This window comes from Zonotrichia leucophrys, chromosome 4 (assembly GCF_028769735.1).
Source record: "Zonotrichia leucophrys gambelii isolate GWCS_2022_RI chromosome 4, RI_Zleu_2.0, whole genome shotgun sequence".
Taxonomy (NCBI): Eukaryota; Metazoa; Chordata; class Aves; order Passeriformes; family Passerellidae; genus Zonotrichia; species Zonotrichia leucophrys.
Genome location: NC_088173.1, coordinates 27,552,454 through 27,577,768, shown reverse-complemented (window position 1 = coordinate 27,577,768; position 25,315 = coordinate 27,552,454). Strand labels below are relative to the sequence as shown.

Sequence of the window (25,315 nt, the reverse complement as noted above, 5' to 3'; positions counted from 1 at the left end):
AAAAAAATCTTAATTGCATTATTTTGTAAACAACTAGTAACCTGAGTCTGTGTCTTTTGCTGATAAATTTTTAATCTGTGTTCTCTGTTGAAGGAACACGAATTGCTCTGAAGGGCTTAAGATTGTGTGAGAAAGATGTTTCCTTTGAAGGACACTGTGATGGGTGCCTCCACCTTCTTTGCCTCAGCCCTGCCACATGATGTCTGTGGAAGTAATGGCCTCCCTCTAACACCTAACTCCATAAAAATTCTGGGCAGATTTCAAATCCTGAAAACAATCACCCATCCCAGACTTTGCCAGTACGTTGACATTACCAGAGGTAAACATGGTGAGTATCTGTTTAACGAGCAAGTTTTTTTGTATGATTACAATTTGGGGGTTGGGGTTTTTTTGGTGACAATATATTTTAAGGTGCCTAAGCAGAATACTGCCTTCATAGCATCAGCAAGTGACCAGTTTTCAGTCTCAAAATTCCTGAATTCCTTTACTATGATAGTGGTATTGGCTCTTTTGCTTCTTCTCTGTAGACTGAAAGGAGAGATTAGTTGTCTGTCCTGTCTTTTTGTGTTACACTAACAGATAAAAGGTAAGAACTTCCTTCTTTTTATACCTCACTGAAATTCCTGAGCTCAATTGCACTGCCATGTCTTTGTGTGGAATATGGAAATAGATGTATTTTTGATGGTGAACTCCTACACCCATGTTCTGATGTTGTGAACATTTTCATGTGATGGTTAGGTTTCTTGTGCTTGATTTGCAGCTGGTGTTGCCATCTCATGTCCTGGCTGCAAGCCTCCTGTATTATTATCTTTTGATTTCTTTAAGATTTCTCCCACCAGGCGTTACTTTATTCTAGCACAGGTTTGAAAGGTTTCTTTCAGTACCTGTTCTCACACTTATTGTTAGCTCAAATAAAACTTCTCTTCTTTTTTTCTGCTCTAAATATTCTGTTGCAAGCTCAGCAGGACTACAACACATAATTTCCACAAAGAGGCTGCAACACCTGTGACAATTTAAGTCACTGTCACCCTTAACTTTTAAATCAACACTGTTCTCATACAAAAGTGCATTGTATGTATTTGATTATCTGCAGGCTCTCATAAAGTAGGGCAAGTCATTTTTCTTCCTTTTAGAATGCAGTATGATGGAATGTTTCAGGTTTTTACAAAATTAGGATATTGCCAACTCCAGATACTGAAGTATTCTGTGAGTCAGGGAGTTTTTTGTGTTTTCCTTTGCCCTCAAACATGTAATTTTTCACTTATGCAGTCAGGAGGTCTAAAAAATTTAATAATTTTCATTTGTATTTATTAGTACTCCTTGAAACAAAACCTGGGATTTTCTTACAATATTATTTGGGATGAAAGGTTAGGAAATATTAACTAACATAACATTTAATAAATAAAAAATAATAAAAGATGGCATTTTTGATTAAAAAGAGTAAAGGACATGAAGATTTATCTGTGTGGATAAAAATGAAGGAAAGAATTCATTCTTATAGTTGAAGTAACCTGAAGGATAGTAAATAAAATGTCTAACCATGAAGTCAGGAGAGAGTTCTGTTTTAATAATGGTTAGAATGGCAGTTAAGAATTTTGATATAATATGGGAAATTTGGCAGCAAATGTTATCATTTTGATACTGGCAGAACTTTCCATGTGTCAGTTCTGTGCCTAGTGATTTCATGTTTGTGGAGTTGTGCTTGCAAGTGTCAGTTTCCACTCTTGCAGAGAAATGTGAGAGCAGACTAGCAAAACAATTAAAAAATAAATTAGATGTGTAAATTCCTCCACAAAAGGCTTTCAAACGGGGAGTATAAAAAAAACCCAAAAACATTCAAATGTTTTTGGGTTTTTTTTGTAAAATTAAACTTCTAAAAAAATCTATGCTAGCATTGTAGGTGGCAATCTCAACATTTTTGATAGGAAATTACTGGATGCATGGATGGTTGGATTGACAGTGCTTTGCACGAGGAAACCGGGAAGATATTCTTCTGTATCTCATAAACAAAGAATAGTGGTGTTATCCATAAGCTGTATGTCTTGTAACATTTATTTATGTGTAATTTTCTATACAATGTATGTCAAAATACTTCAACATCTGCCAAACAGGTACAACAAGAAGTCTCTACTCTCAGAGTTTAATTTGTATTGAAGTCCTCTTATACTTTTTTTTTTTCAAATTAGAGAGACTGGTTGTGGCAGCTGAACACTGTGAGAAGAGTCTGGAAGATTTGCTACGAGAAAGAAAGCCTGTCAGGTGAGGTGTGAAGCTAACTCAAATCCACTCATCATTATTTCAAATATCATCTGTGGCAAAATCCTGGACCATCTTTTAACTTTACTGGTTTAGCTAAATTTTACTCTGTTAAAGTTTAACCTAAAAACATTTTTTAGCAGATAAAGAATATGCACCCAAAGTGGGAGTACTCATTTCTGTGAAATGTTGTTATGGGGAATTTGCTTACAATTGAAAGAAATACTTTGCAGCTCAGAAAATAATGTACTTTTGGTGTTTCCTTTTAAAAATAAAATGAGACCTATGACAGGATATGGAACTTTCTAAGATTTAATGTGAAGGTTAAGTCTGCTAGGTGATGAAATACAGCTTTCACTAGAACAGATAGAATTTTTGTGTGTGTGTTTTTTGTTTGTAGAAATCTATTAATTTATCATCTTGAAAGTGAACAAGATGTCAGATAATATGCCCTGTGTTTTTGTTAGCATTTTGTGAACTTGGACTTGTATGACAGGGTGTGTTGCAGAGGGCTGTAGCTTGAGGAAAGTAAGGGACATACAGCTTCCATTTCTTCTAAGGCAAAGAGATATTAGGTCTAAAGGGTTTTTCATGTGTGATATATGTTGTAGTTCTTCACAAAGTTTTGCATCAGGTTCCTATTGTGCCAAGTTCCAAAACAGTTAAAGCATCAGAAGCTCCTTTCATTGCTTTTAAATTCCGTTCTCACACTGTTCTTCTTTGAGCATGTGTGCCTTGGTGTCGGATGAGAAGCAGCCCAGACTGCCTGCTTCCTTGTGCACTGTTCTGGAGAAAGCTTCCCTGTAGCTGTTTTCATTTGCTTTGAGTTGCTTGATGCAGTGTACTTAGGTAGATTCTGTGGTAAAACTTCCTCAGATAGCAGATGTGCTCTATAAGCACATCCCTTTTGCTCTTTTATACCAGCATGTCTTTTGTGGCCTCCAGAAGGATTTTTTAGATCTTTTTAGGTAGTTTGGTAAGGTGTGCAACTTCAGGTTTTTGTGTGCTGAACTAAGTTACTTCCTTAGTTTGTGATGTTACCTCAGCTCTTTGGGCTGTGGCTCTGTTAAAAGTAGTTGCACAAAGCATGGCTTTAATTTTTTTGTCTTGAGAGAGTTTTTGCTGTAGTAAATTGTTCTACTATCAGATCTTTCTTTTAATGAGTCAGTTGGGATTTCTTCTGGATGTTGTGACACTTGAGGATAAGGGCTGCAATAAAGCTTATATGTATATCCACAGCTTTTAGAGACTTCAATGTTTCATCTACTGTGAATTACAGTTTTTGCAGAAGTAGCTAAAGGATAAATTATGTTCACTTCAAATGATATTTCTTGCATGACTGACATTTTCCTTTTCCTTTTATTTTTTTAATGATACCAGAATTTTTTATTCCTATGGAGACCTAGAAACTTCAAGAAATAAGTTGGAAGGACCAATTCTCACTTATTGGTTATGTGATCTGTGTATATCAGTTACCTCTGAGAAAATATTTGGCTTTTTTATGAATTCTGATTACACTGGTCAGTGACAGCATAGCTGGCTACACATCCAGAGCTGATGCATGTGCTATTGCAATTAATTTTTTAAACTGTTTATGGAATGTGAGAAACTGCTCCTCTGGTTTCTAGATTAATTTTCCTTATGCTTGCCAGTAACCTAAGTCCTTTGCACCTGTACTACAAGCTGATGTAAAGTCAGCAGGAAATCTTCTATTATGTTAGTGCTGAAATTCAAGACATTACATTATGTACAGTCTATCTTTCTGTACATTTTGGAAAACAGGCCATACAGCTGTTTGATAGTTATTTGCAGTTAATCTTTGCTGAAGTCATGCATCAAGTGTAGCATACATTCCTTAATATATTAATTACATTTTTAAAAAAGAAATGTAGCTATGTTCTTTCTTCAGTTATCTTCAGACTTTCCCCAGGTTTTCTAATTCTGACAAATCAGCTGTATGTAGGGGCCAAATTTGGAAATTAGACCTTCAAATGTTTGCTGCTGTGTTCTGTCACAGTGCAGAAAGTAATTTTATTGACATACCATCAAACATTTGCTAGAAATTGGAGTTGTGACATATTCAAGAATTCATTAATTCATTCATTACCTAACAATACTGGGTCAGCAGTCCCCAGGAATTGCGGAGATTGTTTGTCATTGTCCTCAAAGCTGACATGCTCAACTTCATTTTCAAAGATTAATGCAAGTAAGTGTTTGGTAATTTATGGCCAGATTATTTTCTGCTTAGAGTGTTGCATTTTGGGATCCTGGAATAAGCTATAAGAACTCTTCTCAGGTAAATTTTCCCTTCTGCCATAAGAACTCTTATCAGGTAAAAATCAGGAACTCTCAAAGGGAGGAAATGAGTATCAGCTTTTCACAATTCTTACCACAGGGAAGCAGGTACTGAAAAGGAATTTATTACAGCTCTCTAGTGTTTTGGTATTCTTTTTTCAGAGGATAGACAAGTGGACATAGTAACTGCAGTTAATGCTTCTAAGAGTGGCATTAATCCAAATTTTCTTTACTGTGCTTCCACTGGGCATCACAGTAACAGCAGGGGAGCTCTTTTGGAGTTGTGTGCCACAGGAAATTCAGGCTGCAACCATGGATAAGAGGGTATGATAAGGGTAGGATTAGAATTTTATTCAATGGTATGGGATAAGAATTTTAGGCATTGATATCCCATTTTTCACCAGAATGCTGCCCACTGTCTTCCCTGAGAGAGATTGTAGTCCGGGTCATTGTTTCCTGTTTGCATATTCTCAGTTTAGTATCCTTTTTGTTGTGCTCACTGAAAGGATGCACTTAATTGCAGTTTATGACAGTCACACAAGTGCAAAATCAGCTTTCTGAAGTATTTTCAGGAGTCAGTTAAATGTTTTAAAGGCTAGGAATTTATGTACAGTCTCACAAAAATAGTAAATACCTGATTTAAGCTCACAATGGTTTATTGCTGTTCAGAGATTTGCAAATGTGTCTCAGTCTAGCTGGTTTCCTCTGTCTTCCTGTGCATACAAGGATTTTTTTCTTGTGAATGAATTGAAAATAAGTCACAAAAAATCATTGTGGGTAGATGTTTTATACTTTAACAGTCTCACTAAAGTGGCAATCAAAATTTTAGTTTTTCCAAGTTGCTAGTAATTAGTATTGCTACCAAAGACCAGAATGTAGGATGTACAATTATCTTTAAGGTTCTCCATCTTTTAAACACATTTCCAACTACTCCTTTGAGATTCCTATTCCAGACAGTGTTAAAGGAGTTATTTTCTCTGCTCCTGTGCTGTTATAAAAGGAGTTGTGAGCATTTCCTTTTCTGTCATGCTTCAAGTGTGTTTCTTCTTTGAAGAAGTTGGTCTGCACTTGTATTCATAACAATAAAAATGCCAGAAAATACTGACATTCAGCAGACTTTTGGCACCTACAGTACAGTTTCTGGATTGGTCTTCCATTTGTGGCTTGGACAGTCTAAGTCCATTCCTTTCTTCAATAAAATATAGTTGTCATATGTTTTGAAAGTCATGGTATTGAAAAATTACTAGTGAACCATCAGATACAAGGTATAGTTTGTTATACACGGAACATTTGATGGGAAGCAGACTGTGTCTGCAGCTGTTTACTGATTTGGAGAAAACATGATCTGATGGATTCGGATGAGTACATTTTATTTGGCTACATTAAACAGTTGTCTGTTCACTGATTGGACTAGAGTTCTTCATGCCATCATTGCTGTTAGTGTGCTTTGGCAAACTTGAGGTGAGACTGTGGTACAGAAGGTATTAGATGGGGAGGAAAACAATTTCTGAGTAGCCAGGCATTCTTCAAAAATGTTTGTAAAACAGGTGCAAGTCATCAAAAGGCTGAAGGTTTTACATGATTTGACTTGAAGAGCTGCATATGAAAAGAGTTTTAATGGGTTGAGTGTATTCTGCTTTGAATCAAGTCTGTGTTGGAATTTCACATGAGAAATCCATATATCACAATAAGGCTGAATTTGACAAGGATAAATCATGTAATAATAAAATTAAGTAGCATTATTAAACAAACTTAAAGGGTTTTTTTCCCCTAAGTATGTGTGAAGATCTATAGTTTGGACATTTAGTGTCTATAGATTTTTTTCTTCACTTTCTTAATAATGCTTTACTTGCACAGGTATGATGAAAGATTATCTGCTAGTCTGAAATTGTTTATATATTGTCCAATTATGCTTTTCTTCATGTAGAAGCACTGGTTCATTTCTGTGAGCAATTTTTAGCCTGACTGCCAATCTTCCTGTAGCATTCCTTTTAGCATAGGTTGTCTCCTGTGATTGCCTTTACTCTCACAAGAAAACAATTGTTTGGAATAGAAAAGGGGTGCAGCTTGCATGAGGCATTAGAGGTGAACATTGTTGCTTGAGATATCTTGTTTGAGTGATCTTTTTAGGTATGGAACCAAATTCTTTTGTTGCATATTTGGCTGCACTGTTTGATGGCAGCACAAGGACATTTCAGAACACGTAAGTGTTTCCTCCTTATATGTGAAACATAACAGTGAGTGCATGCTTGTTTCTTATCTTGTCTTCCAGTAGGGGAAAAAAAGGTGAGGAATCCTACTCTTTGAGATTGGTAGTGTCTGCCTTTTGCTATTAAAATGTGTATTATAGCTGTATGCAATTGTCCTGATTTCAACTAGGGTAGAGTTAATTTCATTTCAGTAGCTGTTCAGTACATGTTTAGGATTTGGAATGAGAATGTTGTTGATAACACTGATGTTGATGTTTTGGGTTTTTGCTAGGCCGTGTTTATCCTGAGTTAAGGACATTTTCCCTTGGCTCATGCTCTGCCAGTGAGGAGGTTCACAGGAGAAGCTGGGAGGGAGCAGAGCTGGGAGAGGTGACCCAAACTGGGCAGTGGATGTTCCACACCATGGGCAGCACCAGCTGGGGGAGTGACCTGGAAGGGAGGCCAGCCTGGGTCTGGGGAGGGGACCTGGCATTGCTCAGTGGCTGGTGAGCAATTGCTCTGTGCATCACTGGTTTTTCCCATTTCATTACCAGTGTTATTATCAGTTACCATTATTACTGTATTTTACTTTATTGTTAGTTATGCCACTAATCTCAGCCTACAGGTTTTACTTTGATTCTTCTTCCCAATCCACTGAGGGGAGGGGGAGAGAGGGAGGTTGAATGAGTGGCTGCATGCTGCCTAATTTCCAGCTGGGCTTAGATCGTGACAATATAATGTCTGTGCATGGGGAAAAAGTGTATGATTATTTCAACCTTTTTTTCAGCTGAGCTTTTTCTTTAGTTCTTGTAGACACTTGATACAGATTTCCGTGCTAAAAGCGGTATTAAAGGTCTTAAACAGAGGATGAGTTATGCTGAGTTAATTAAGAACAAAAGTACTGGAGAGTTTTGAGTCTACAGTTTCTAGTGAAAGAGAATGTTGAGTTTCAAACAGAAAAAACACCATCCTCAGCAGGAGGGTAGCTTCATCCTGCAAGATAATTCTGCAACGAATTGTGTAAGGGTCATGTTAAAATTTCATTCTGCATTAATGAGCAAATTAGTACTAATGAGCTAATGGCTGAAAATCCAAATGTCAAAGTTGTACTGTGCAAATCTTGGGGGATTTAAAGCACATTATTAATCCGAATGTTGATTTATGATAGTTGTATTTAGCATCAAAATTGCTGTAGACTGTGAGAACAAGATGTGGTTAGTATATGGTTATTTTAACAAAATGCAGTGTTTGACACTTCATCCTTCTTCTAGAAAGAAGATAAAAGGAAGAGTGAGCACTTGTTAGACTTGCTTTATAGTGCGTCCTTCTAGAAAGGGACTTTATGTTCTTAAATGCAAGTTCTTGTTTTGGACTACTGAGCAATGTCTTCAAGGGAACATTTGTCACTGATTAGGGATCAGACAGCTGGTTTATTTAGATGCCTTGATATGCTTGCAAACATCTCTAACGTCATTGTGGTTTGAGATTTGTTTCTTCTGGGCATATGGATATTCTCTTCTTGGGTGTGTAACTAAATAGGTACCAGGGTATTGGCACTGTTGTGATGGGAGTGTTTAGAAGGCTGGCAGATCAGGCTAGTTTAAAGGTTTCATTCATTCATTAGCAATATACATCTCACTAAAGGTTGGCTTGTGCATATTATTACTCATCACTCTGTACACAGAACTGATACTTACTGTAAATTAGCTGTGTGTATCCAGTACCACGAGACTGGTGCTGTGCAGTCCACAGTGGCAGCTGTGGCCCTTGGTGGTTCTTAAAAGTGGAGGTGGTGAAGCTTGAGAGCTCTTCAGGCAAAGCATGAACTGGTCTTTCTTCTACTGTTATCTAATGCCTGATATTTTTATGTAATCAGCACTGTCCAGCCCCTGCAAAGTGTGATTTCCTGTACTTCCAGTACTGTCTTTTTAGGTTTTGCCAGTCATCCTTCCTATGTACTTGGGTATGTCTACTGCACATTTACAGTTGGTTCTGCTTCTCTTGCCCTTCAGTCTCGCAAATTTTGGTGTGTGGTTTTCTCCTACATGCAATGGCAGCCCTCTTTATTTCCCCCTTCACATTTCTCTTGTAACTTTGAAGAAAATTTAGTATTAATTGTATGGTGATTGATAAATTCCTAATTTATAGTCACAGGCATCTGTTTTGTCTACACGTAAGTTTATGGTTACCTCTCCAGATAGGTGTTTCCTGCCTCTTGTGATGATGTGTACTGGTTTAAAGATCAAAGTGATGTACTTCCTAGCAGCTTTTGCAAGATCAGGTGTTAGCTGTGAAATTCCTAGCAGCACCACTGCTTATTGGTCTACTTGTAAAGTCTCTTTGATCACTTGAATTTGCAGGCTGTTCTTCTTGAAACTTCCCATTCTGTTTCACTTTTTAGCAATATCTGTACCACTGATACAGGAATCCAGATTTTGTGAGCTAAGCACTAAAACATACCTAGGTAGGCTTTTGGCCTTAGATATTTAGATTTTTTTTCTTAAATGTGTTATGGCCAAGTTATTTGTTAAAGTAACACTGTTGCAACATATAATTTACATCGGGTGCCTGGCTTCAGAAGATCTGTATGGTGTTGCAAGGTTTGATCATAGTTTTAAAAGTTCTGTTGAGGGAGAAGGGGTTTTAATTAGGAAAGTGGCTTGTTAATAATACTTAATCCTTTCATAGAGATGCCAATAAAAATTAATTTTAAAAAGCCAGTCCTCTTTGACTGCAAGGAGAGCAGTGTTTATTGATAGCTAGTCATGATTTCTAGAGCTGTCAGTTCAGTTTATACTGCCACACAGCTGCGACAACGTTAACTGCATCAATACTTATCCTTCATTTTCAGCTTTTCTTTTAAAATTTTTCATTGATCAGATTTTTCTGATCCACCTAGGGCACCACAGTAAGAATGAGGGAATCTATCTCCTTGTATGATGAGGTTAGGGACCCATCACTTCCCTTGCAGTGTGGAGGAGACAGTTGATATGGCTGATGTTAAGTAAAACTCTATTCTCTATGCCATAGGTGTAGGTCTTCCTTAAAAATAAAGTAAAATATGCAGTTGTACTGAGTTGTACATTATAACCTCAAATGGGAAAAAGCACTCCTATAATCTTAAAATGTCAGATCAGTACTTTGCCCTCTGTTGCAGCAGGGAGAATTGATGGAGTATCAGTCACAATGTATGGCTTTTTAAAGGTGCCTTTTGTTCAGAGGAGTCCAAAAGAAAGCAAAAGCTTTTTGGAGATCTGACTTCAATTGATCTTAATTCTACTACTTTTTGAGATCACTCCTTTTGGAGAAGGAGAGGAGAATGTGAGATGTGTTGTTTCCTTCAATGAAATTTTGGCCTTGTGACACTTGGTACATGTATATAATGCTATTGGAGCTACTCCTTTATTGTATATTTTGAGGTCATTCTCTTGTTTTTCCCTCTGTTAGGTCTTGTTCTTTTATTGTCACCTGTGCATCTAGTTCTATTATGTTACTCAGTGTGTATAGTCAGGTGTAAGAATGCTGAGTCTTTGAGTTTTAAATGAGAGCTACTTTATCTAATTTTTGTATCTAATGATTGAAATAATTTATTTCATTGCACGTTTTGGTCCATTGTAATATATCAATATTACATGTTTTACATATGAGCCAGCTGAGGCTAAGATGCAAAAAAAAACTTTTTAGAAGGTAATCAGGGGCAAGATCAAAACTAGGAATGTGGATTGTCTTTCCTGTTCTGTGCATTAAATAGGATGGCACTGGAAGTTTCATTAAACTACCACTTTAGAAGGTATACTTACTTTTCAAAACTACTTTTTTCATTTGCTTATAATAATTATCTGAAAAATCACCAGTCTGATATAATTGTTGTATTCAATTGTTGTATTCAACTTTATATACAGAGCATATAAATACAATAATAATTGTATTTATATGCTCTGTATATAAAGTTGTTCTTTATCTGTGCCTTCATCTCTTGTTTCATGGACTTTTATCATACATTACAAGTTGAGACCATCATAAAAGTGTAACATCATCTGTGCTGCTTTTAAAGCCAGGCTTGCAGCTTAGAACTTTAAAAAAGGATTGAAAGGGCTTTCTGAGTTTCCTCAGGTGAGCGATGAACTTGTTGAAGATATCCTGTGTGAAATAACCTTGTGAATGAGTTAGAGACTTCTGAGGACTGTGTCTATAAAATTCTTTTTTTGTGTGTGTGTCTTATTCTCTGTTTGTTGCATTCCTTTCCAGTTCATTTCATTCTGGTAATGTGAATGCATTTCCAAGTAAATTGGCAGTGTTTACAATCTTGGTCCCCAGTGCCATTTTTTAATCAAACACATAATAAAGTGCTAAATAAACCATTCCCACCTGCATCAAACTCTTTATGTTCTGTATAGGGTATTTTGTAATTTATTTACCCAGGAAGACCCAGTTTATCTGCACATCTGGTTTTCAACCCAGTTCTGCTTTTTATCCAGTTTTCCAGCTGGTTGATTGAGGAATAAGGAGGTCAGATGGCTTTCTTGAGGTCAACGTAGTGATTGTCTCAGCTGGGATTATACCCAAACTTTATCCTTTGCTGAACCATTTGGCCACACCACTTCTAACCAGTCTATCCACATTGTTGGCAGTAATGGAACTAACTGCAAATGTCATTTTCTTTGTTTTATAGTTTTGCTTGTATTGAAATATTGTCACTTTTATGAGTTCAGAAACATTACATCTGTTCACAACCTGGTTCCCTTTCACTTTGAACAGACGCAATTTTTTGTGATGAATCTCCTTCCTGGATTCCAAATGTGTATTAGTTTCACAAGTTCAGGGATGGTGATTGATGACATTGCTGGTTTGTGTTGCTCTGGTGTGCTTCCTCAGGGCAGACCCTGTCTGACACTCTGCTTTGGGAGAGAAACCCATGTTTTCACTCCTGTCTATCACTGCTAAAAGCTTCTTAAGACTTCTGCTTGTTGAGGTTCTCTTCCTTTAGAGTGTACTTTTTACAGGAATGTGACAATGTTAGAACAAGATGCACAGATTTAATGGAGGACTTATTTAAGCATGCATTGCAATGTATGTACCTGTGAACTGTAAGTTTGAGGAAAAAGAAACTCAGAAACATGGTATTATCAGCATACTCTTACTGTGTTGGGTCTTGCTCTGTCTTCCTAAGAGAAGTCAAAATGGTTCTGGTTCCAGTTTTTGTTATGATTTCCTCTTTATTTTATTGCCACTGCATGAATAAGCAGGACTTAGTGCTAATCTACATACACATCTCCAGTACCTACAAAATTACAGGACTCTGTGCAGGAGGCTTGCCTTCTGATACCAGTCCTGTTTTGTTTTCAGATTCTGATAAGGCCTCTCTTCACTTCACTTCACTTGATGAAACATTCTTATTCAAAATAGTCCATTAAGTACTGAATGTACTTTCCAGGCACAGCTTTCTTCCTTCTAAAAACTAGGTTGGGAGCTCTGTGTTGACTGATACAAAAGCATAAAAGGAAATTAAATTTACAGCTGGCCATAACCAGTTAAAATACCACACACATATTTGAAACAGCCAGAATTTTTTCTCCTTTCCTCAAGATTTTGCTCCTGCCTTCATTTTGGTCCAGCCTGCTGTTTTTGCTCCTGTCCTGCTGTACAGGTACATTAATGTGATAGGTTGACACTGGCCAGATGCCAGTGCACCTGCGAGAGGTAGTGGGATTGATGCCCACGTTCTTCACAAAAAATTAATTATTGCAAAACCACCACAATTACTATGTCCTGATTACTGTAATAGCTGCCTCTGCATCAAAAGGGGAGGTGATGTAGTCTAGAAGATGGGACAGGACACAGTAAGGAGACAGGAAGCTCTTTTGAGATACCCAATTACTCTTTTCATATTAAACTATTTAGATGGAGAATATGTATTTCCAATTAATTCATGAATGCACTTCTCTTAAAGATAATGGAGTGAATTTTTATGTGGATTGGCATTGATTTTCCTTTAAACTGGAGGGAAAGAAACGTGTGAACCTGTAACTTCCATGGTATTGACATGAATGCTGGAAATTCTTCTCTTCATTGTTTCTTTTCTCATGTTGGAATTCTTTTAGTCAGACAGTTTAATAAATCAAGCCTCCTGACCCCACCCATCTCTGATTTCCATCTTATTCTTCAGTATTCAACATGTCATGCATGAAGTAGTTTTTATTTTCCCTTCAGCAGTCTGTGGTGTATGCAGCAACTACCATGCTGCTGGCTGTCAAATGCATTTTTCCACAATTGCTTTTCCTGCGCCAGAGTCGAGCAATGATAAAACAGCAAGGAGATTTTACCTACAGAATTCTTGATGGGTGTGGAATGCCACAGGATCTAGTAGATGATATTACCAGACATGATGCTTAGGAGGCAAACTTTTCTTTCACTCAGAAGAAATCTTGTACTAGAGGAAGTTGGAAGCCAGGAAAATATCAAAGAAAATTTCACATGTGCTTGCTCTGTATTACCTTTCTCCTAGGCATCTGCCTGCTTTTTTTTTTTTTTTTTTAATGGAGAAAATATAGTGGTCTGAAATAATTTTTGGTCTGAGCTAATATGACTATTTTTAGAATTTGGAATTTTGTTTAAAATGGAAATAATTAGTTGCAATAAATTGTTTGTTCCTAGAGCAGCCTATCTTGGAGTTCAGTTCCCACTTCTACAAGCAACTGCATTACCATTCCCATTAATCACAAACCATAAGTTAAAAAATAGCCACTTCAACAATATTGCCTATATATTATTCAGTTTGGGTTATTTTAGCAGGAATTCAGCATACTGCATTTTTGTCATAAAGCTTTTGATTTCTAAATAAAGCAATTCTTTTGTTTGGTCTTGTGTTTATGGTGACCTATGGCTTGGGCAGTTCTGCTCAGCTGTTTCTTCCCAGGTACTGCTGAGTCCCTACTGGCTGAATATGCTCATTCTTGGCTCTCCAACCCCCTGATTGTTTTTAGGGCTTATTATCTTTGCTTGGTTCCTGATAATCCATCTTTCCCACTTTCTCTGCTAAAATCTGATCCTTTTGAAAAAGGTAAAACTCTGGGTATGCCAACTTCTTCTAGCACTTTCCCTTTCGCGCTGGCCCAGAAGTTGTTCTCATTTGGATCAGGGAGTGTAGTGGGTGTATCAAGAAGCTTTCCTTCCCCACCCAACCTGTCTGAATCCAAAAAGTGACAACAGTCTCCTAAGCAATCAGGTGATTTCATCAGTGGGTTTGCAGAACCACAAGAGATTGAAACTCTGCTAAACCATCTGTTTCCTGACAGGTTAGGTTTATTATTCCTGAATGAACTTCCAGAAAATGTTCTTGTGTCCTTAACAGTAAGAATTCAATAGAGTGGAGATCAGGCTGGCTGCTAAGTGAAAAAGTTTATATTTTTTGTGAAGGCACAATGCAGCCACCTGTGTACTATTACAGTGTGGAAATTAGTCATTTGTCTGGTATAGCTTTTGGTCTGACAAGTTCTGGAGGTAATAAAACAATCCTCCTTTTTGTGGGTTTTTAAGTCGACTTCCCTTCTCTCTCCACCCGCAAATGCCATGCACATGCCTCTCTTAACCATGCTGGGTTTTGTACTGTTGGCTAAAATTGCTCATTTCAACTTGTAGAGATCTTTTTTTCCTTGTCCTACTTACAGGATGGATCTGAGGGGGCAATACAGTCCTGTTTAGTGCTTCCTTTCCTATGCATTCAAGTTATATGCCCCAAATCTGGTATTGGTTTTAATCCTAACAGTTTTTTAATTCATGATTTCTGGTATGAAGAAACACAAAGTGACCTCTTTTCATGGCTGGTTCTTCTCCAAACCAGGGATAATCATTAAATTTAACCAGTTTGATTTTATACCTGTGTGCAATTCTTTCTGTTGAAGAGAACCCCTGTTCAGAGGCCTGGCTGACGAGGCTACAGCTGAATAGATTTTTAGGTATCCAGACTGAGGATTAAAATTCTGTTCAAGAAGCAGACAGCTTCTTGAACATGTGTTCCTTTTGCAAAGAATTTTGTTTATTTACTTGCTGGTGGAGGGGAAAATAACCTTAAAACAAGTCTATTTGGAAGAGCTAGGCAACTCCAGTGCATCTCACACTTTTGCTTTTACTTGCTGCATCCTAGAGTGTTGCCTTAAGCAGGGGAGTGATTGGTTTTACTGTAATATGAAGTCACAGCCATGGTCATCAGCTGAGATGAAGAGGCCACACAGCTGCCCTTCTGGCCCTCCTTAGGTCCATGGTGTGATTGGTGTCAAACCTGCCCCACTTAATTCGGCCACTTCATCTCCTGTGTTGTTTCTAGGGCTTTTACTGTTGGGGGTTTTTTTTCTCCACCTCCTGCTGAAGGCAGGTGCTGATACCTCTGCAGTTCAAGAAGCCCAGTAGTTAATCAGGGCTACATTTATTGTAGTTCAGCAGTAAGTAGTCCATTGAAAAACAGACTGGCAGCTAATTGGCAAAAAAGTTTCTGAATCTGCTCACAGCTTCCCACCAACACTCGATTTTTCTAAGTGTCCTCCTCGTTTAGAGTAACATTTTCTTTTTCTGTTTACGGGAGCTTTTAAAAAGTCAAGTTACACTGCAGCCTGGAAGTGGCTTTTGAATGTACTTTCTGCATTTGCTGAAGGCTGATGCAATGCTTGAGGTGTTGGCTGTAGAAGCTGGGACAGAACTGAGACCCACTGAGGCAAAGGGACAGCCTTGGTAGCGATCTCCAGCGAGGCTGAGAACATGTGCTGAACTTGGCCTTGGGGAGTATAAAGAGAGAAATCTCTTAGCCTTAATAACAGCAGTAAGTGTAGTTGTCAGGCCCTTTGGAATTAAATGCAAATCTCATGGGTTGTAACCACACAGTGCATTTTCCCTAATAAATAAGAGATGCACAAGGTGCAGCAACACAGTGCAGAGCTTGGTATAAAGAATTCTCTCTCTGCTGAAGGACCAGTGGGAGGTACTTGGCTCAACACTTCTGCCCAGCAGGATGGCATCAAGAGTCCAAGAACACTGAGCATTGAAAAATAGTTACCACTTGTGTGTTCCTGATCGCTGTAATGGCATGAAGAGTTATCTTAAAAAGCTAAGAATCCCAAAGCAGTATTTTCATGTATTTGCCTGAGTTCTGGGGTGTCTTTTTAATAAATTGCAAGAGAACATGGAGAATAAATGGGTGGCTGAGGCCCCCTGGTGCCAGCAGAGCACACTGCCTGCCTTCCGCAAACGGCCACCAGATTTCACTTTTATTAATAATTACTTCTGGTTTTTTAAATATTCTATATTTACTTTTACTTTTTAACACAGAGAAACAATGTTTAGGCTAGAATACCTCATGATGTACTAATCGTTTACATGCAATTGTTTCCTTAGTGGAAACATAAATACTCCGTCATTTATTTTTCGTGTCTTGTTTTGCAAAACTGAGCAGAAAATGAGAGAGGGGATTCTGTTTGCCACCACTATAACTAGTACTTGCATTGAAGGCAAAAAAATATACAGGAAAGCTGAAGACTTGTAAGGAAATTTTTTTTACCACATTTATATTTCTGCCCAAGAATGACTGAGAGGAAAGGTACACAGCTAATAGATTCTGATGCTGTGTTGTATTTAATTGTGGGTGGGAGGGGCTAGGGAGGGAGGAGCTAGATGGTTGTGGGGTTTTGTTTTGGTTTTTTGGTTATTAGCCATGAGGTTTTGATCAAATTGCTAAGACCTTGAGAATCACTTTCAAATACTATGATCTAAGATTCAGCAGTATGGACATATGTTAGAATGGATTCCCTTTGTATTTAAAACTTACCTTAAAATTATATATTCACAAATATTGTGAATTAGTACAGAGCTCTTCTAAGAACAAGGGGAGGATCTAGAGAATAGCTCCATGCAGGGTAACTTAGTCATGGCTTTTTTCAGTATTTCTGTGTTGCACTAGTTCCAGAATTTGTTGTAAGTGTAGCTGTTGTCAATAGCTAGCTATTTATGCTTGTAAAACAATTTTTTGTTGCTCCATTAGGTATGAATAGCAGCTGATGAAGTTGAATAAATAAATTAATTTTGGTGTTTAGTCAGATAGTTGGCTTGTCACAGTCATCAGTCTGAAATAAATACTGCTCCTCATTTTGCTCTTGCACAAGTTTTTAGTGAGCAAGAGAAGTTGGTGAATATCCTCCAGAATGATGTTGTATGTTATTCTTTAACAAGGAATTAAAAGAAAAGAGAATTGGAATGTAAAGTTAGGTCTTTATAAGTAAATATGCTTTGATTTCTGGATGTTGTGTAAACCAGTGTCTGCAGAGGGAAAGTTACCAAAAAGCCCTGAAATGGCTGAGATGGAGTGGACAGGAAGAGAAGAGTAGAAAGTTAATGGAATCTCTTTAGGTGACATGAGATCTGTGCCTTTTGTTCTTAATTAGAGTGCACTTTGGAAGCCTGTTGTGGTGATCTGTACAAATTCCTGATCAGCTATTCACAGAAACTCCTCTTTAAAGCTGTCAGTCTATGGAGGAAATGGTAACTTTTGTCAAAATGCATAGTTATGGCAAAATGTTTTGCATGGTAAGTTTTGTTGTCTCTCTACAAAGGTGGTAAGGTTGTTACTCCCAAGGTTGTAAAACAAAATGTGCTGAAAATGCAGATTTCTGCCTTTTTTTCTTTTCTTGTTTTAGATTTTGAGATGATTGAAGGCTATAGGTACAATCTATTTAGGCCTCTCTGCTGTCTTCTAAATAAACTCTCGTCACTATCTGAGTTTTGAAAATATTTTGTTCAGGTGAATTTTTTTTATGAATATCAGTAGGAGACTTAAGAAGAGCAAATAAAAATAGGGGAGAGTTGAGATTTTTATTTGCTGATTAGGTGAGTTTCTATTGAAGACAGTATTTTACACTTTGACAGCATTTGCTACACTTTCTAGGGGGCAGTTCAGGGTGAAGAGACCTAGTTGTGGGATTTTGAGGAGATGTGTGTATGGCATTGAACATACCCCACCTTATCCAAAGCTGATCCCTTAAACTGTTCTGGAGTTGTAAATGTCTCACTTTTGTTTGGAATAGCTGTGGAGCACTACATTTTTACAGATTAAAAAGTAAAACATTCACTATAACATGTTGTTGGTTTGGTTTTTTTTCAGTTCTTCAAGGATCTTATGCATAGCATATGAGGTTTTGCAAGGTTTGCAGTATATGAACAAGCATGGAATGGTCCACCGAGCACTCTCCCCTTGCAATATCCTTTTGGACCGAAAGGTACAGCCACAGGAATAAATCTATGGGTTTATTTGCTGCTAACAAGTGCTCTGCTGTGTCATAGATGGACTCTGGACAGTCACAGTCCTTCCATTGGGGTAAAAATTGCAGATCTGGAAATTTGTTTTGTTTATTTTTTTAAACTACAATTTCCCCTCATTTCCTGAGTTTCAAATGTATTGCTGAATTAATTTTTCTATTCTATCCCAAACCACGCTTTTTCTCCCTTCTCAAAGTGGTAATCTAAGCCTATTTGTCATCACTAATTACTGGCAAGGCCTTCCTAGCTATTTGAATAGAATACTTCTTCTGGTTAATTAGCTGTCACTGGTATTTCTTGTGTTCCGTGGTAATATGATACTTGCCTTTTAAGATACAAGGATTTTTTTGTACATGTTAAATTATTCACATTTAAGTATCTGTCAGTTCTGTCCACAGACTATTGAGTTGGCAGAGAGGAGACAATTTCTGGTCATAAAAGTTGAGAGAAATTAATAGCTGCTGTTGTCCTCAGAGCAGTTTCTTCATCAGAACCAGCAGCTAAAGTGTTTGACCTATCTGCATAACTTCTCTATCAATCCTTTTTTACTCAGTTTTGCTAGAATAACTAGATCCTCCCCTTGGAAGGCAAAAAAAGGAGAGGACAAAAACAAACAACCCCAAAAATAAGGAATACATATATTTTTATATGCTTGAAAACAAATGAAAATCATAATAATGCTTTAACATGCAAAGGTACTCTAGGATTTTAGGAGTATCTTAAAATCAATAAAAGAACAGAAGAGGGATGTGAGGCAAAAAACTTCTAAGCTCTCCCCTGCCCTTTGAAAGCTTTCTGATGTAGCCTTCTCTGTTGCACCATCTGGAGGCTGGCTGAGTGGAATTCAATATTCAGCAGAAATAAAGCCTCAGTTTAACTTCTATGCCTAATTTTTTGTTGTTTTGGTGTTACCTTTCTGTCTTCACAAAAAAAAAGAAATTACCTGGAAACACTGTTTAAAATACATATCGATACTGTTAAGGAGAGCAAGATGGTAATGGATTGATGGGACATCTGCAGGAGCAAGGCTGGGTAAATGGAAGAGTTGTGGGAATATCGGTCATGTTTAGGGAGTTCTAGGAGTCAAACAGGGTTTTGAAACAGAAAAAAATGTTCAGTGGAGTATTTAAGCCTTTTTAGTTTACTGAAAATAATACTTTAACTTAAGAAGTTTTGATGTGTTCCAAACAAAGTGATTTACTTAATGCTCTTGAGAAGTAAAAGCATTAGAAATAAACACCTCTTTAACCTGACATGCACTTCTTGCATAAGAGATGAGACATAAATGTATGAAGGTGTTTTTTATAGGTTTCTGTCCTCTGACAGCTAATACAGTTTGAAATTATTTTTTAATTTTGTTTGTAACTTTTTAAATTTAACACAGATAATTCCAGTGTTGGATTCTGCTGCTCTTGATAATTTATTTTTCCCTTTGCAGGGACATGTGAAGTTGGCTAAATTTGGGCTCTACCACATGACTGCTCAGGGTGTTGATGTTGATTTTCCTATAGGGTAAGGATTTAGCTACACAATAAAGATAAGTCAGAGACTTAATTTTTCACAAAATAAATTATGTTTAGATCACCCCTTATACAGAAGCTTCTGATAATATCACTAAAGAGGCTATCATCTGGCTAGGTGAGATGAATGAAAAATAGAGAATGGGTACCATGCCAGCATGTTAGCCTAACTCCGTGATTCCCTTTATTCAGTCAGTCTTTATTCCCTACATTTGGCTTCAGATACTAATACTTCCCTATGACTTGGATTCCTAATTTCAAGTTTAGGAAAGTGAACAATCAGTGCTTCGCTGTTGCCCACCAATGTAAGGTTTCTTATAATTTTATTATTTATTTATGATGTCCCTTTATAATTTTATGATTTATTTTCAAGTGATCATACTGTATTAAAAATGACTACTTTGTTGCAGAGGGGTTTTTGTCATTTTTTGGTTTTTTGAGGTGTCATGTTGTTTCCAAATTAAATACTGAGATGATGTTTCCTTTCAAAACATGATTGTGTACTTTTTAGGTATTATACTGAAGTGCTGACAAAAAGAAAAGTGATAATATTATTTTTAAGTCATCTGGTAGAAGGTAATACGTGTCCTTAACACTTTTTGTTACCTTTTTTACAAATACAGAAGTTATTTGATGGGAACACACTATCAATGGAAATCTCCTGCCACCATCCCAAATTATGAGCCTAGGGCACACTTATTTAATATCCTAATGCTGAAACTCGGTCTCTCTTTTCCCTAAGATATGTAAATATACCACTTTGAAAGCTGAGGTTTACTTCCACAAAACAATCAGAGCCAGTGATTGGGATTTGACCTTTTCTGTAGTAAACACTACACTGGAGTGAAACTGCAATGTGTAGATTTTGGCTGAATAAAAGAGACAGTATTGTGGTTTCTCAAAATGCCAAAATATTATGATTGTGTAATGGGAAGTCACACTTTTTAGTCAGAAGGATTGTATCTAATGTTGCTCCATCTTTCTAGGTACCCATCATATCTGGCACCTGAAGTAATTGCACAGGGAATAGGCAAACCCAGTGATCACACCCAGTGTGAGAAGCCTCTGCCTTCTGGCCCTAAATCAGATCTGTGGTCTCTAGGGATAATATTATTTGAGCTGTGTGTGGTATGTAAAAGAATAATTCTCTTGAATTTCTCTGGGGGAATAGTTTCATTAACTTGATTGCTCTTGAATGTGGGGTTAATGACACCCTGCCCATCTCCCAAGCCCAAATATCAGGATATGCTAGCATTCCTACCTGGACAGTACTGGTTTTTGAAGGAATAGGATGTATTTTGATATGTAGGATGCTTGGTATATCTGCTAACCATGAAGGATAGTTACTTGTGGAGCCACAAGAATTTGACTGCAAGGCAGTTCCATTTAAGAGAAGTTATCAATGATACATTTTTGCTATATCATGATGTGAAACTGTGTCTGCCATAGTTGGGGTAAATAAGATTTTTTTGTTCTTACATATAGTTTTGATGTGTCTAAAATTCATATGTAGAAGCTTATTTCACTGGTTTTGTATAAAGATGGGATATAATGTTATCTAAATATTTTTATGTAGTAGCTATTTCTTTCAAATTCAAGTGTAATTTGACTTTGTTGTTTTGTAGGGGAGAAAATTATTTCAGAGTTTGGAGATAGCAGAAAGACTGAAGTTTATACTTATGTTAGGTAAGTAGCACAAAATCAATTTTTCAAATTTCCAAGCAGCTCTGTGATTAGAGCTTTATAGACTAATCAGCTTATGATGCTCAGACCTAAAGCACTTTACCTTTGTCATCTTTCATCTACAGATTTAAATAGGCATTTGTAGCGTGTTGCTTCTCTAGGGAAAGTATGGAGCTGGATGCCAGGGAAAAAACTTGGGAAAAGCTGGCAGTATATTAGAGTAGGGGCAAACTGTTAAAGAAAAATTAAAGACAAGAAAACATCCTCACAAATGATGGTTGTTTTCATGGTTATTTGTTGGTTTCTGTTGGAGGAGGTTTCTGAAATTAGTTAGGAATTGATGACGCTGAAGGAAACTATCCCCTACAGTGCCTATGTAGTAATGGCCAATCAGGGAGAAGCAGGACTCAAATAGGAAGACAGAAATAAAGAGGGATGAGAAGTTTTAGTGAACTGAGGCTTTTGTCTCTGGTTTCACCTTCAAACTATAAAACACCACTGCACAAGTGGAATTTTGGCTTAATGTAGATGAGTCAGGAAGTGGGACTATCCTCGCAGATTTTAAAACTTGATTTTTGGTGGTGTTTATGTATACACCATGGGAAGGGGAAAGGCAAGAGTTTGCAATTTGAAGCCTTAACAGTAAGTTATCATTGTCCAGAGCAAACAGCAATACTGTTAGAATTAATTGCTCTCAGGAGAAAGATCTTTTTCATTCAGCAGCTAGTGCTTGAGTGCTGAAATTCTGACTGTTTTGGGGATTTGGTAACAAGGCTTCCTAAGGCATCTCCATACACTTCAATCTGAATTCAAGTTGTTGGTTTATCCACTGAAAAGCATTCATGTCCTGACTTGGGAACTATTTGTTCAATAAAGTAGTGACAGGAAGTTCTAAAATACTGCTAGTATTATCTGCAAGGAGCAACAGAGGCAAAAATTACTTCAAATTTCATGTAGGTACCCCTAAGTTCTTCCAAAGATTTATTTTATTTTATTTATTTAAAAGTTGAAAGACTGTTTTTGACAGAGACTGACACTCTGGATTAGATGTGCTACTTAACTTTCCTAGGCTTCTGTCTGCATAGGTTATAATAATTTTCATTTCTGATTTTCATAATTCACTTTCAAGTGATGTGGCAGCATCAGTAAAAAGCCAAATTTAAGTGCTTTGTATTTGAACAGACAGTTATCTGATATTCTTTTTAATTGGTGTCACTCTATTAATAATTAACTTTTTCTTGTTCTATTTGTTTTCCAAAGGCTGTGTAGATGATATTGTAACTGTATTGGCTGAAGAACATGGTTGCCTTGATATTATTAAGGTTTGTGAAACTCATTTGTTCTTCCATGCTGTCTTACCCAGAATATTTTATTATTGCTGCATAGTATTTTACGTATTTATTTTTTAATTCATTTGGTCAATTACTGTATTGCAGTATGATGAAAAATTTTGAAGTCATAACTACATATCTAAGATCCTTTCAAATAGCCAGCACTTGTAATATTCCTTCTTAAAATTGCTGTCAGTCTCAGTAAATGTTAATGCTCTCTGAGTAGTTTAATAAGCTATAAATTTTCTTTAAAGTTTTGATGATTAAGTATTTTTCTTCCACAAATTATGTCCTCCAGCTGGTGCACTTCACAGATTCTGATAGTGTAGGTTTATATAGTTCAACTTTTCCTTACCCACAAAAATGATTACTGAGTGTTAGTGTCTGTATATTTTGGGACATTATATGAAAGAGTTCTGATTGTTAGCAGAAGGAAGTGGCCAGGCACTGCATTGTTTCCAGCAGTGTACAGAATATCTCAATTAAAAAATAACTAAAAGGCTGCATACATTGCACATTTTTCAGATTTTTTTCCCCTAAATGAAATGTAGGATTGGGAGGTGAGAAGAATTGCTTCCCCAGAATTTTAGTCTCACACGGCCAACCTCATGTGTGTAGGTGTGAAATTTTATTGCCTTCAAAGGAATATCCTGTATGTTAAAAGTTAAGTATGAGCCAAGTGACTTGCTGAATTAAGACAGTAATAAACAGGCCTCCTCCATATTTTTCTTATGTTCCAGGACCTTTCAGAAAATGTCACAGCTCTGCTGAAGAAATGCCTTACGTTCCAGCCTTCTAAGAGGCAAGTGTTCAGTCCAAGGGCCTGGTGAACGCTGTGGGTTACTGTGAAATCAGAAGAACTGTTGCTGAACCTTTCTTTGGAATACTGACATTTGGGCTCCCTATAAGAAATTCTCAGTTTTGTGCTTTTCAGTGATTAAAAGAGAAGAATTAGAGGTCTGAATTTGGGCTGTAAACAGACTAGTTTGTTGTACTGCATGAATTGAAACATGTTGGGGGGTATTTTTTGCTATTAAAATTTCTGAAACCCAATATAATTAGCAATAACTTGCTAAAATATCTATTACTGGGGATCTTTTTTGCCAAAATGCAACATTTTTGGGAGCACTTTGCTCCAATTGTTTTGTCCTCTTCTCTTAATTTAAGGCCAACTCCAGAGGAATTGCTACATGACAGTTTGTTCAGTGAAGTATCCCCACTATATCCTCCCTTCCACAAACCTGCTGGTCTGTTCTCATCTTCTCCAAGGTGTGCCAATTTAACACTGCCTGAAGACATAAGTCAATTATGTAAAGGTAAAAGCAGGTAGTGGGATAAATGTCATTGGAGGGGGAAGGAAAATAAAGTGTTTCTGCATTTTCTCTCCAACAAATTATTGATAGACACTAGATGTTAAATGTTGCAACACTAGATTAATGCAGTAAGTTGTTTAATAGAAGGAGACATCGACAAACATATTTTCAGGGATATGTGCAAGCCAAAGGAGTCACATCTTAATTTTATGCTTCAAACTCACGGGAAAAAATAACATTAGTATTCGAGTCCATGTTGCAAAAGCAGTGTTGTCTTTTGCCTTCAGAATTTGGACACATGCATGTAGAAGGTAATTTTTTTCTGCCATTGATAATTGAATTTTGCTAGATTGTAACATAAAATGATTTTTGGAAGTACTGGAAAGCAAAGTCTTTGTGAAAGAGGTCACATTCTGGACTAAAAGATTAAACTTCTAAGTTTTAAACCACAGTATGTTGAAAATGGTATGGCTCTTAAATCCTGATTAGTTTTTTTTTCTTATGAACTTGGAGATGTTTAGAAAATCTCATCTAGACAAAGATTTTTTGCCTTGTTAGAATGAGGTATGTGAGGAGAAGAGAGATTATAAATACTCAGTAGGAATCACTTGTTTCTTATTTTAAGTCTTAGTGCTATGCATAGAACACTGTTTTGTTTAAAAACAGACAGGAAGCAAAAGTTCACACTCAATGTATTCATGTGAGGAGTTCATGGCAAACTGCAGAAATAGCTGCATTTGTAATGACTTCTTTCCTTAAATCTCTTTAAAGAGCACTTGCAAAGCAAAGATCACTTTTCCTCTAACTTCACATTAAGGTCATGAACTTTTAAGCAGAATAATTTTTTTTTTCAGCAGTATGTGTTTAGAGTTGTAGAAAGAAATACAAACTACCTAAAAGACTGTAATTTAATTTTGTGTCATTTCTCCCAACAGATGAAGATAATGATTACCTAGCAGAAAGATCAGTTGAAGAGGTTTATTATCTCTGGTGTTTGGCTGGAGGAGACTTGGAGAAAGAACTTGTCAACAAGGAAATAATTCGATCAAAGCCACCTGTCTGCACACTTCCCAAGTAAGGGTGGGGAAGCACTTTAAAGGGATGGATGGATGGATGGATGGATGGATGGATGGATGGATGGATGGATGGATGGATGGATGGATGGATGGATGGATGGATGGATGGATGGATGGAAAACACTAGTTATTGCGAGAACATACTTAGTTTAAAGACCTGAACATGTGAAAACACTGAAAATGGCATTCTTGAACAGAAGAAAATTTTCACTTCCCCTCTTATCCAGTTTAAGGTATTATTTGAATGCCTTGTAACTGTCTCCTACCTATTGCTTTCTGAATTTGAAAAGATGCTGGTGAAGTGGAAAATACTGTAATTGTGGGTGTCCTTAAATTTTGCACACTTCCCAATAG

General features: G+C 36.9%; 1 protein-coding gene across 2 annotated transcripts in view; it reads left to right on the top strand.

The window, feature by feature from the left end:
- Window positions 1-25,315, top strand: part of TBCK (TBC1 domain containing kinase) — an 87,828-nt gene that overhangs the window by 3,677 nt on the left and 58,836 nt on the right. For both annotated transcript variants that reach the window (XM_064710924.1, XM_064710925.1), the window contains exons 2-11: window positions 94-328; window positions 2,187-2,259; window positions 17,884-17,998; window positions 19,477-19,550; window positions 20,545-20,686; window positions 21,184-21,244; window positions 22,502-22,563; window positions 23,313-23,374; window positions 23,740-23,888; window positions 24,821-24,959. In XM_064710924.1, coding sequence (XP_064566994.1) covers window positions 136-328; window positions 2,187-2,259; window positions 17,884-17,998; window positions 19,477-19,550; window positions 20,545-20,686; window positions 21,184-21,244; window positions 22,502-22,563; window positions 23,313-23,374; window positions 23,740-23,888; window positions 24,821-24,959 — 1,070 coding nt within the window. In that variant the 5' untranslated portion in view covers window positions 94-135. The remainder of the gene's footprint in view (window positions 1-93; window positions 329-2,186; window positions 2,260-17,883; window positions 17,999-19,476; window positions 19,551-20,544; window positions 20,687-21,183; window positions 21,245-22,501; window positions 22,564-23,312; window positions 23,375-23,739; window positions 23,889-24,820; window positions 24,960-25,315) is intronic.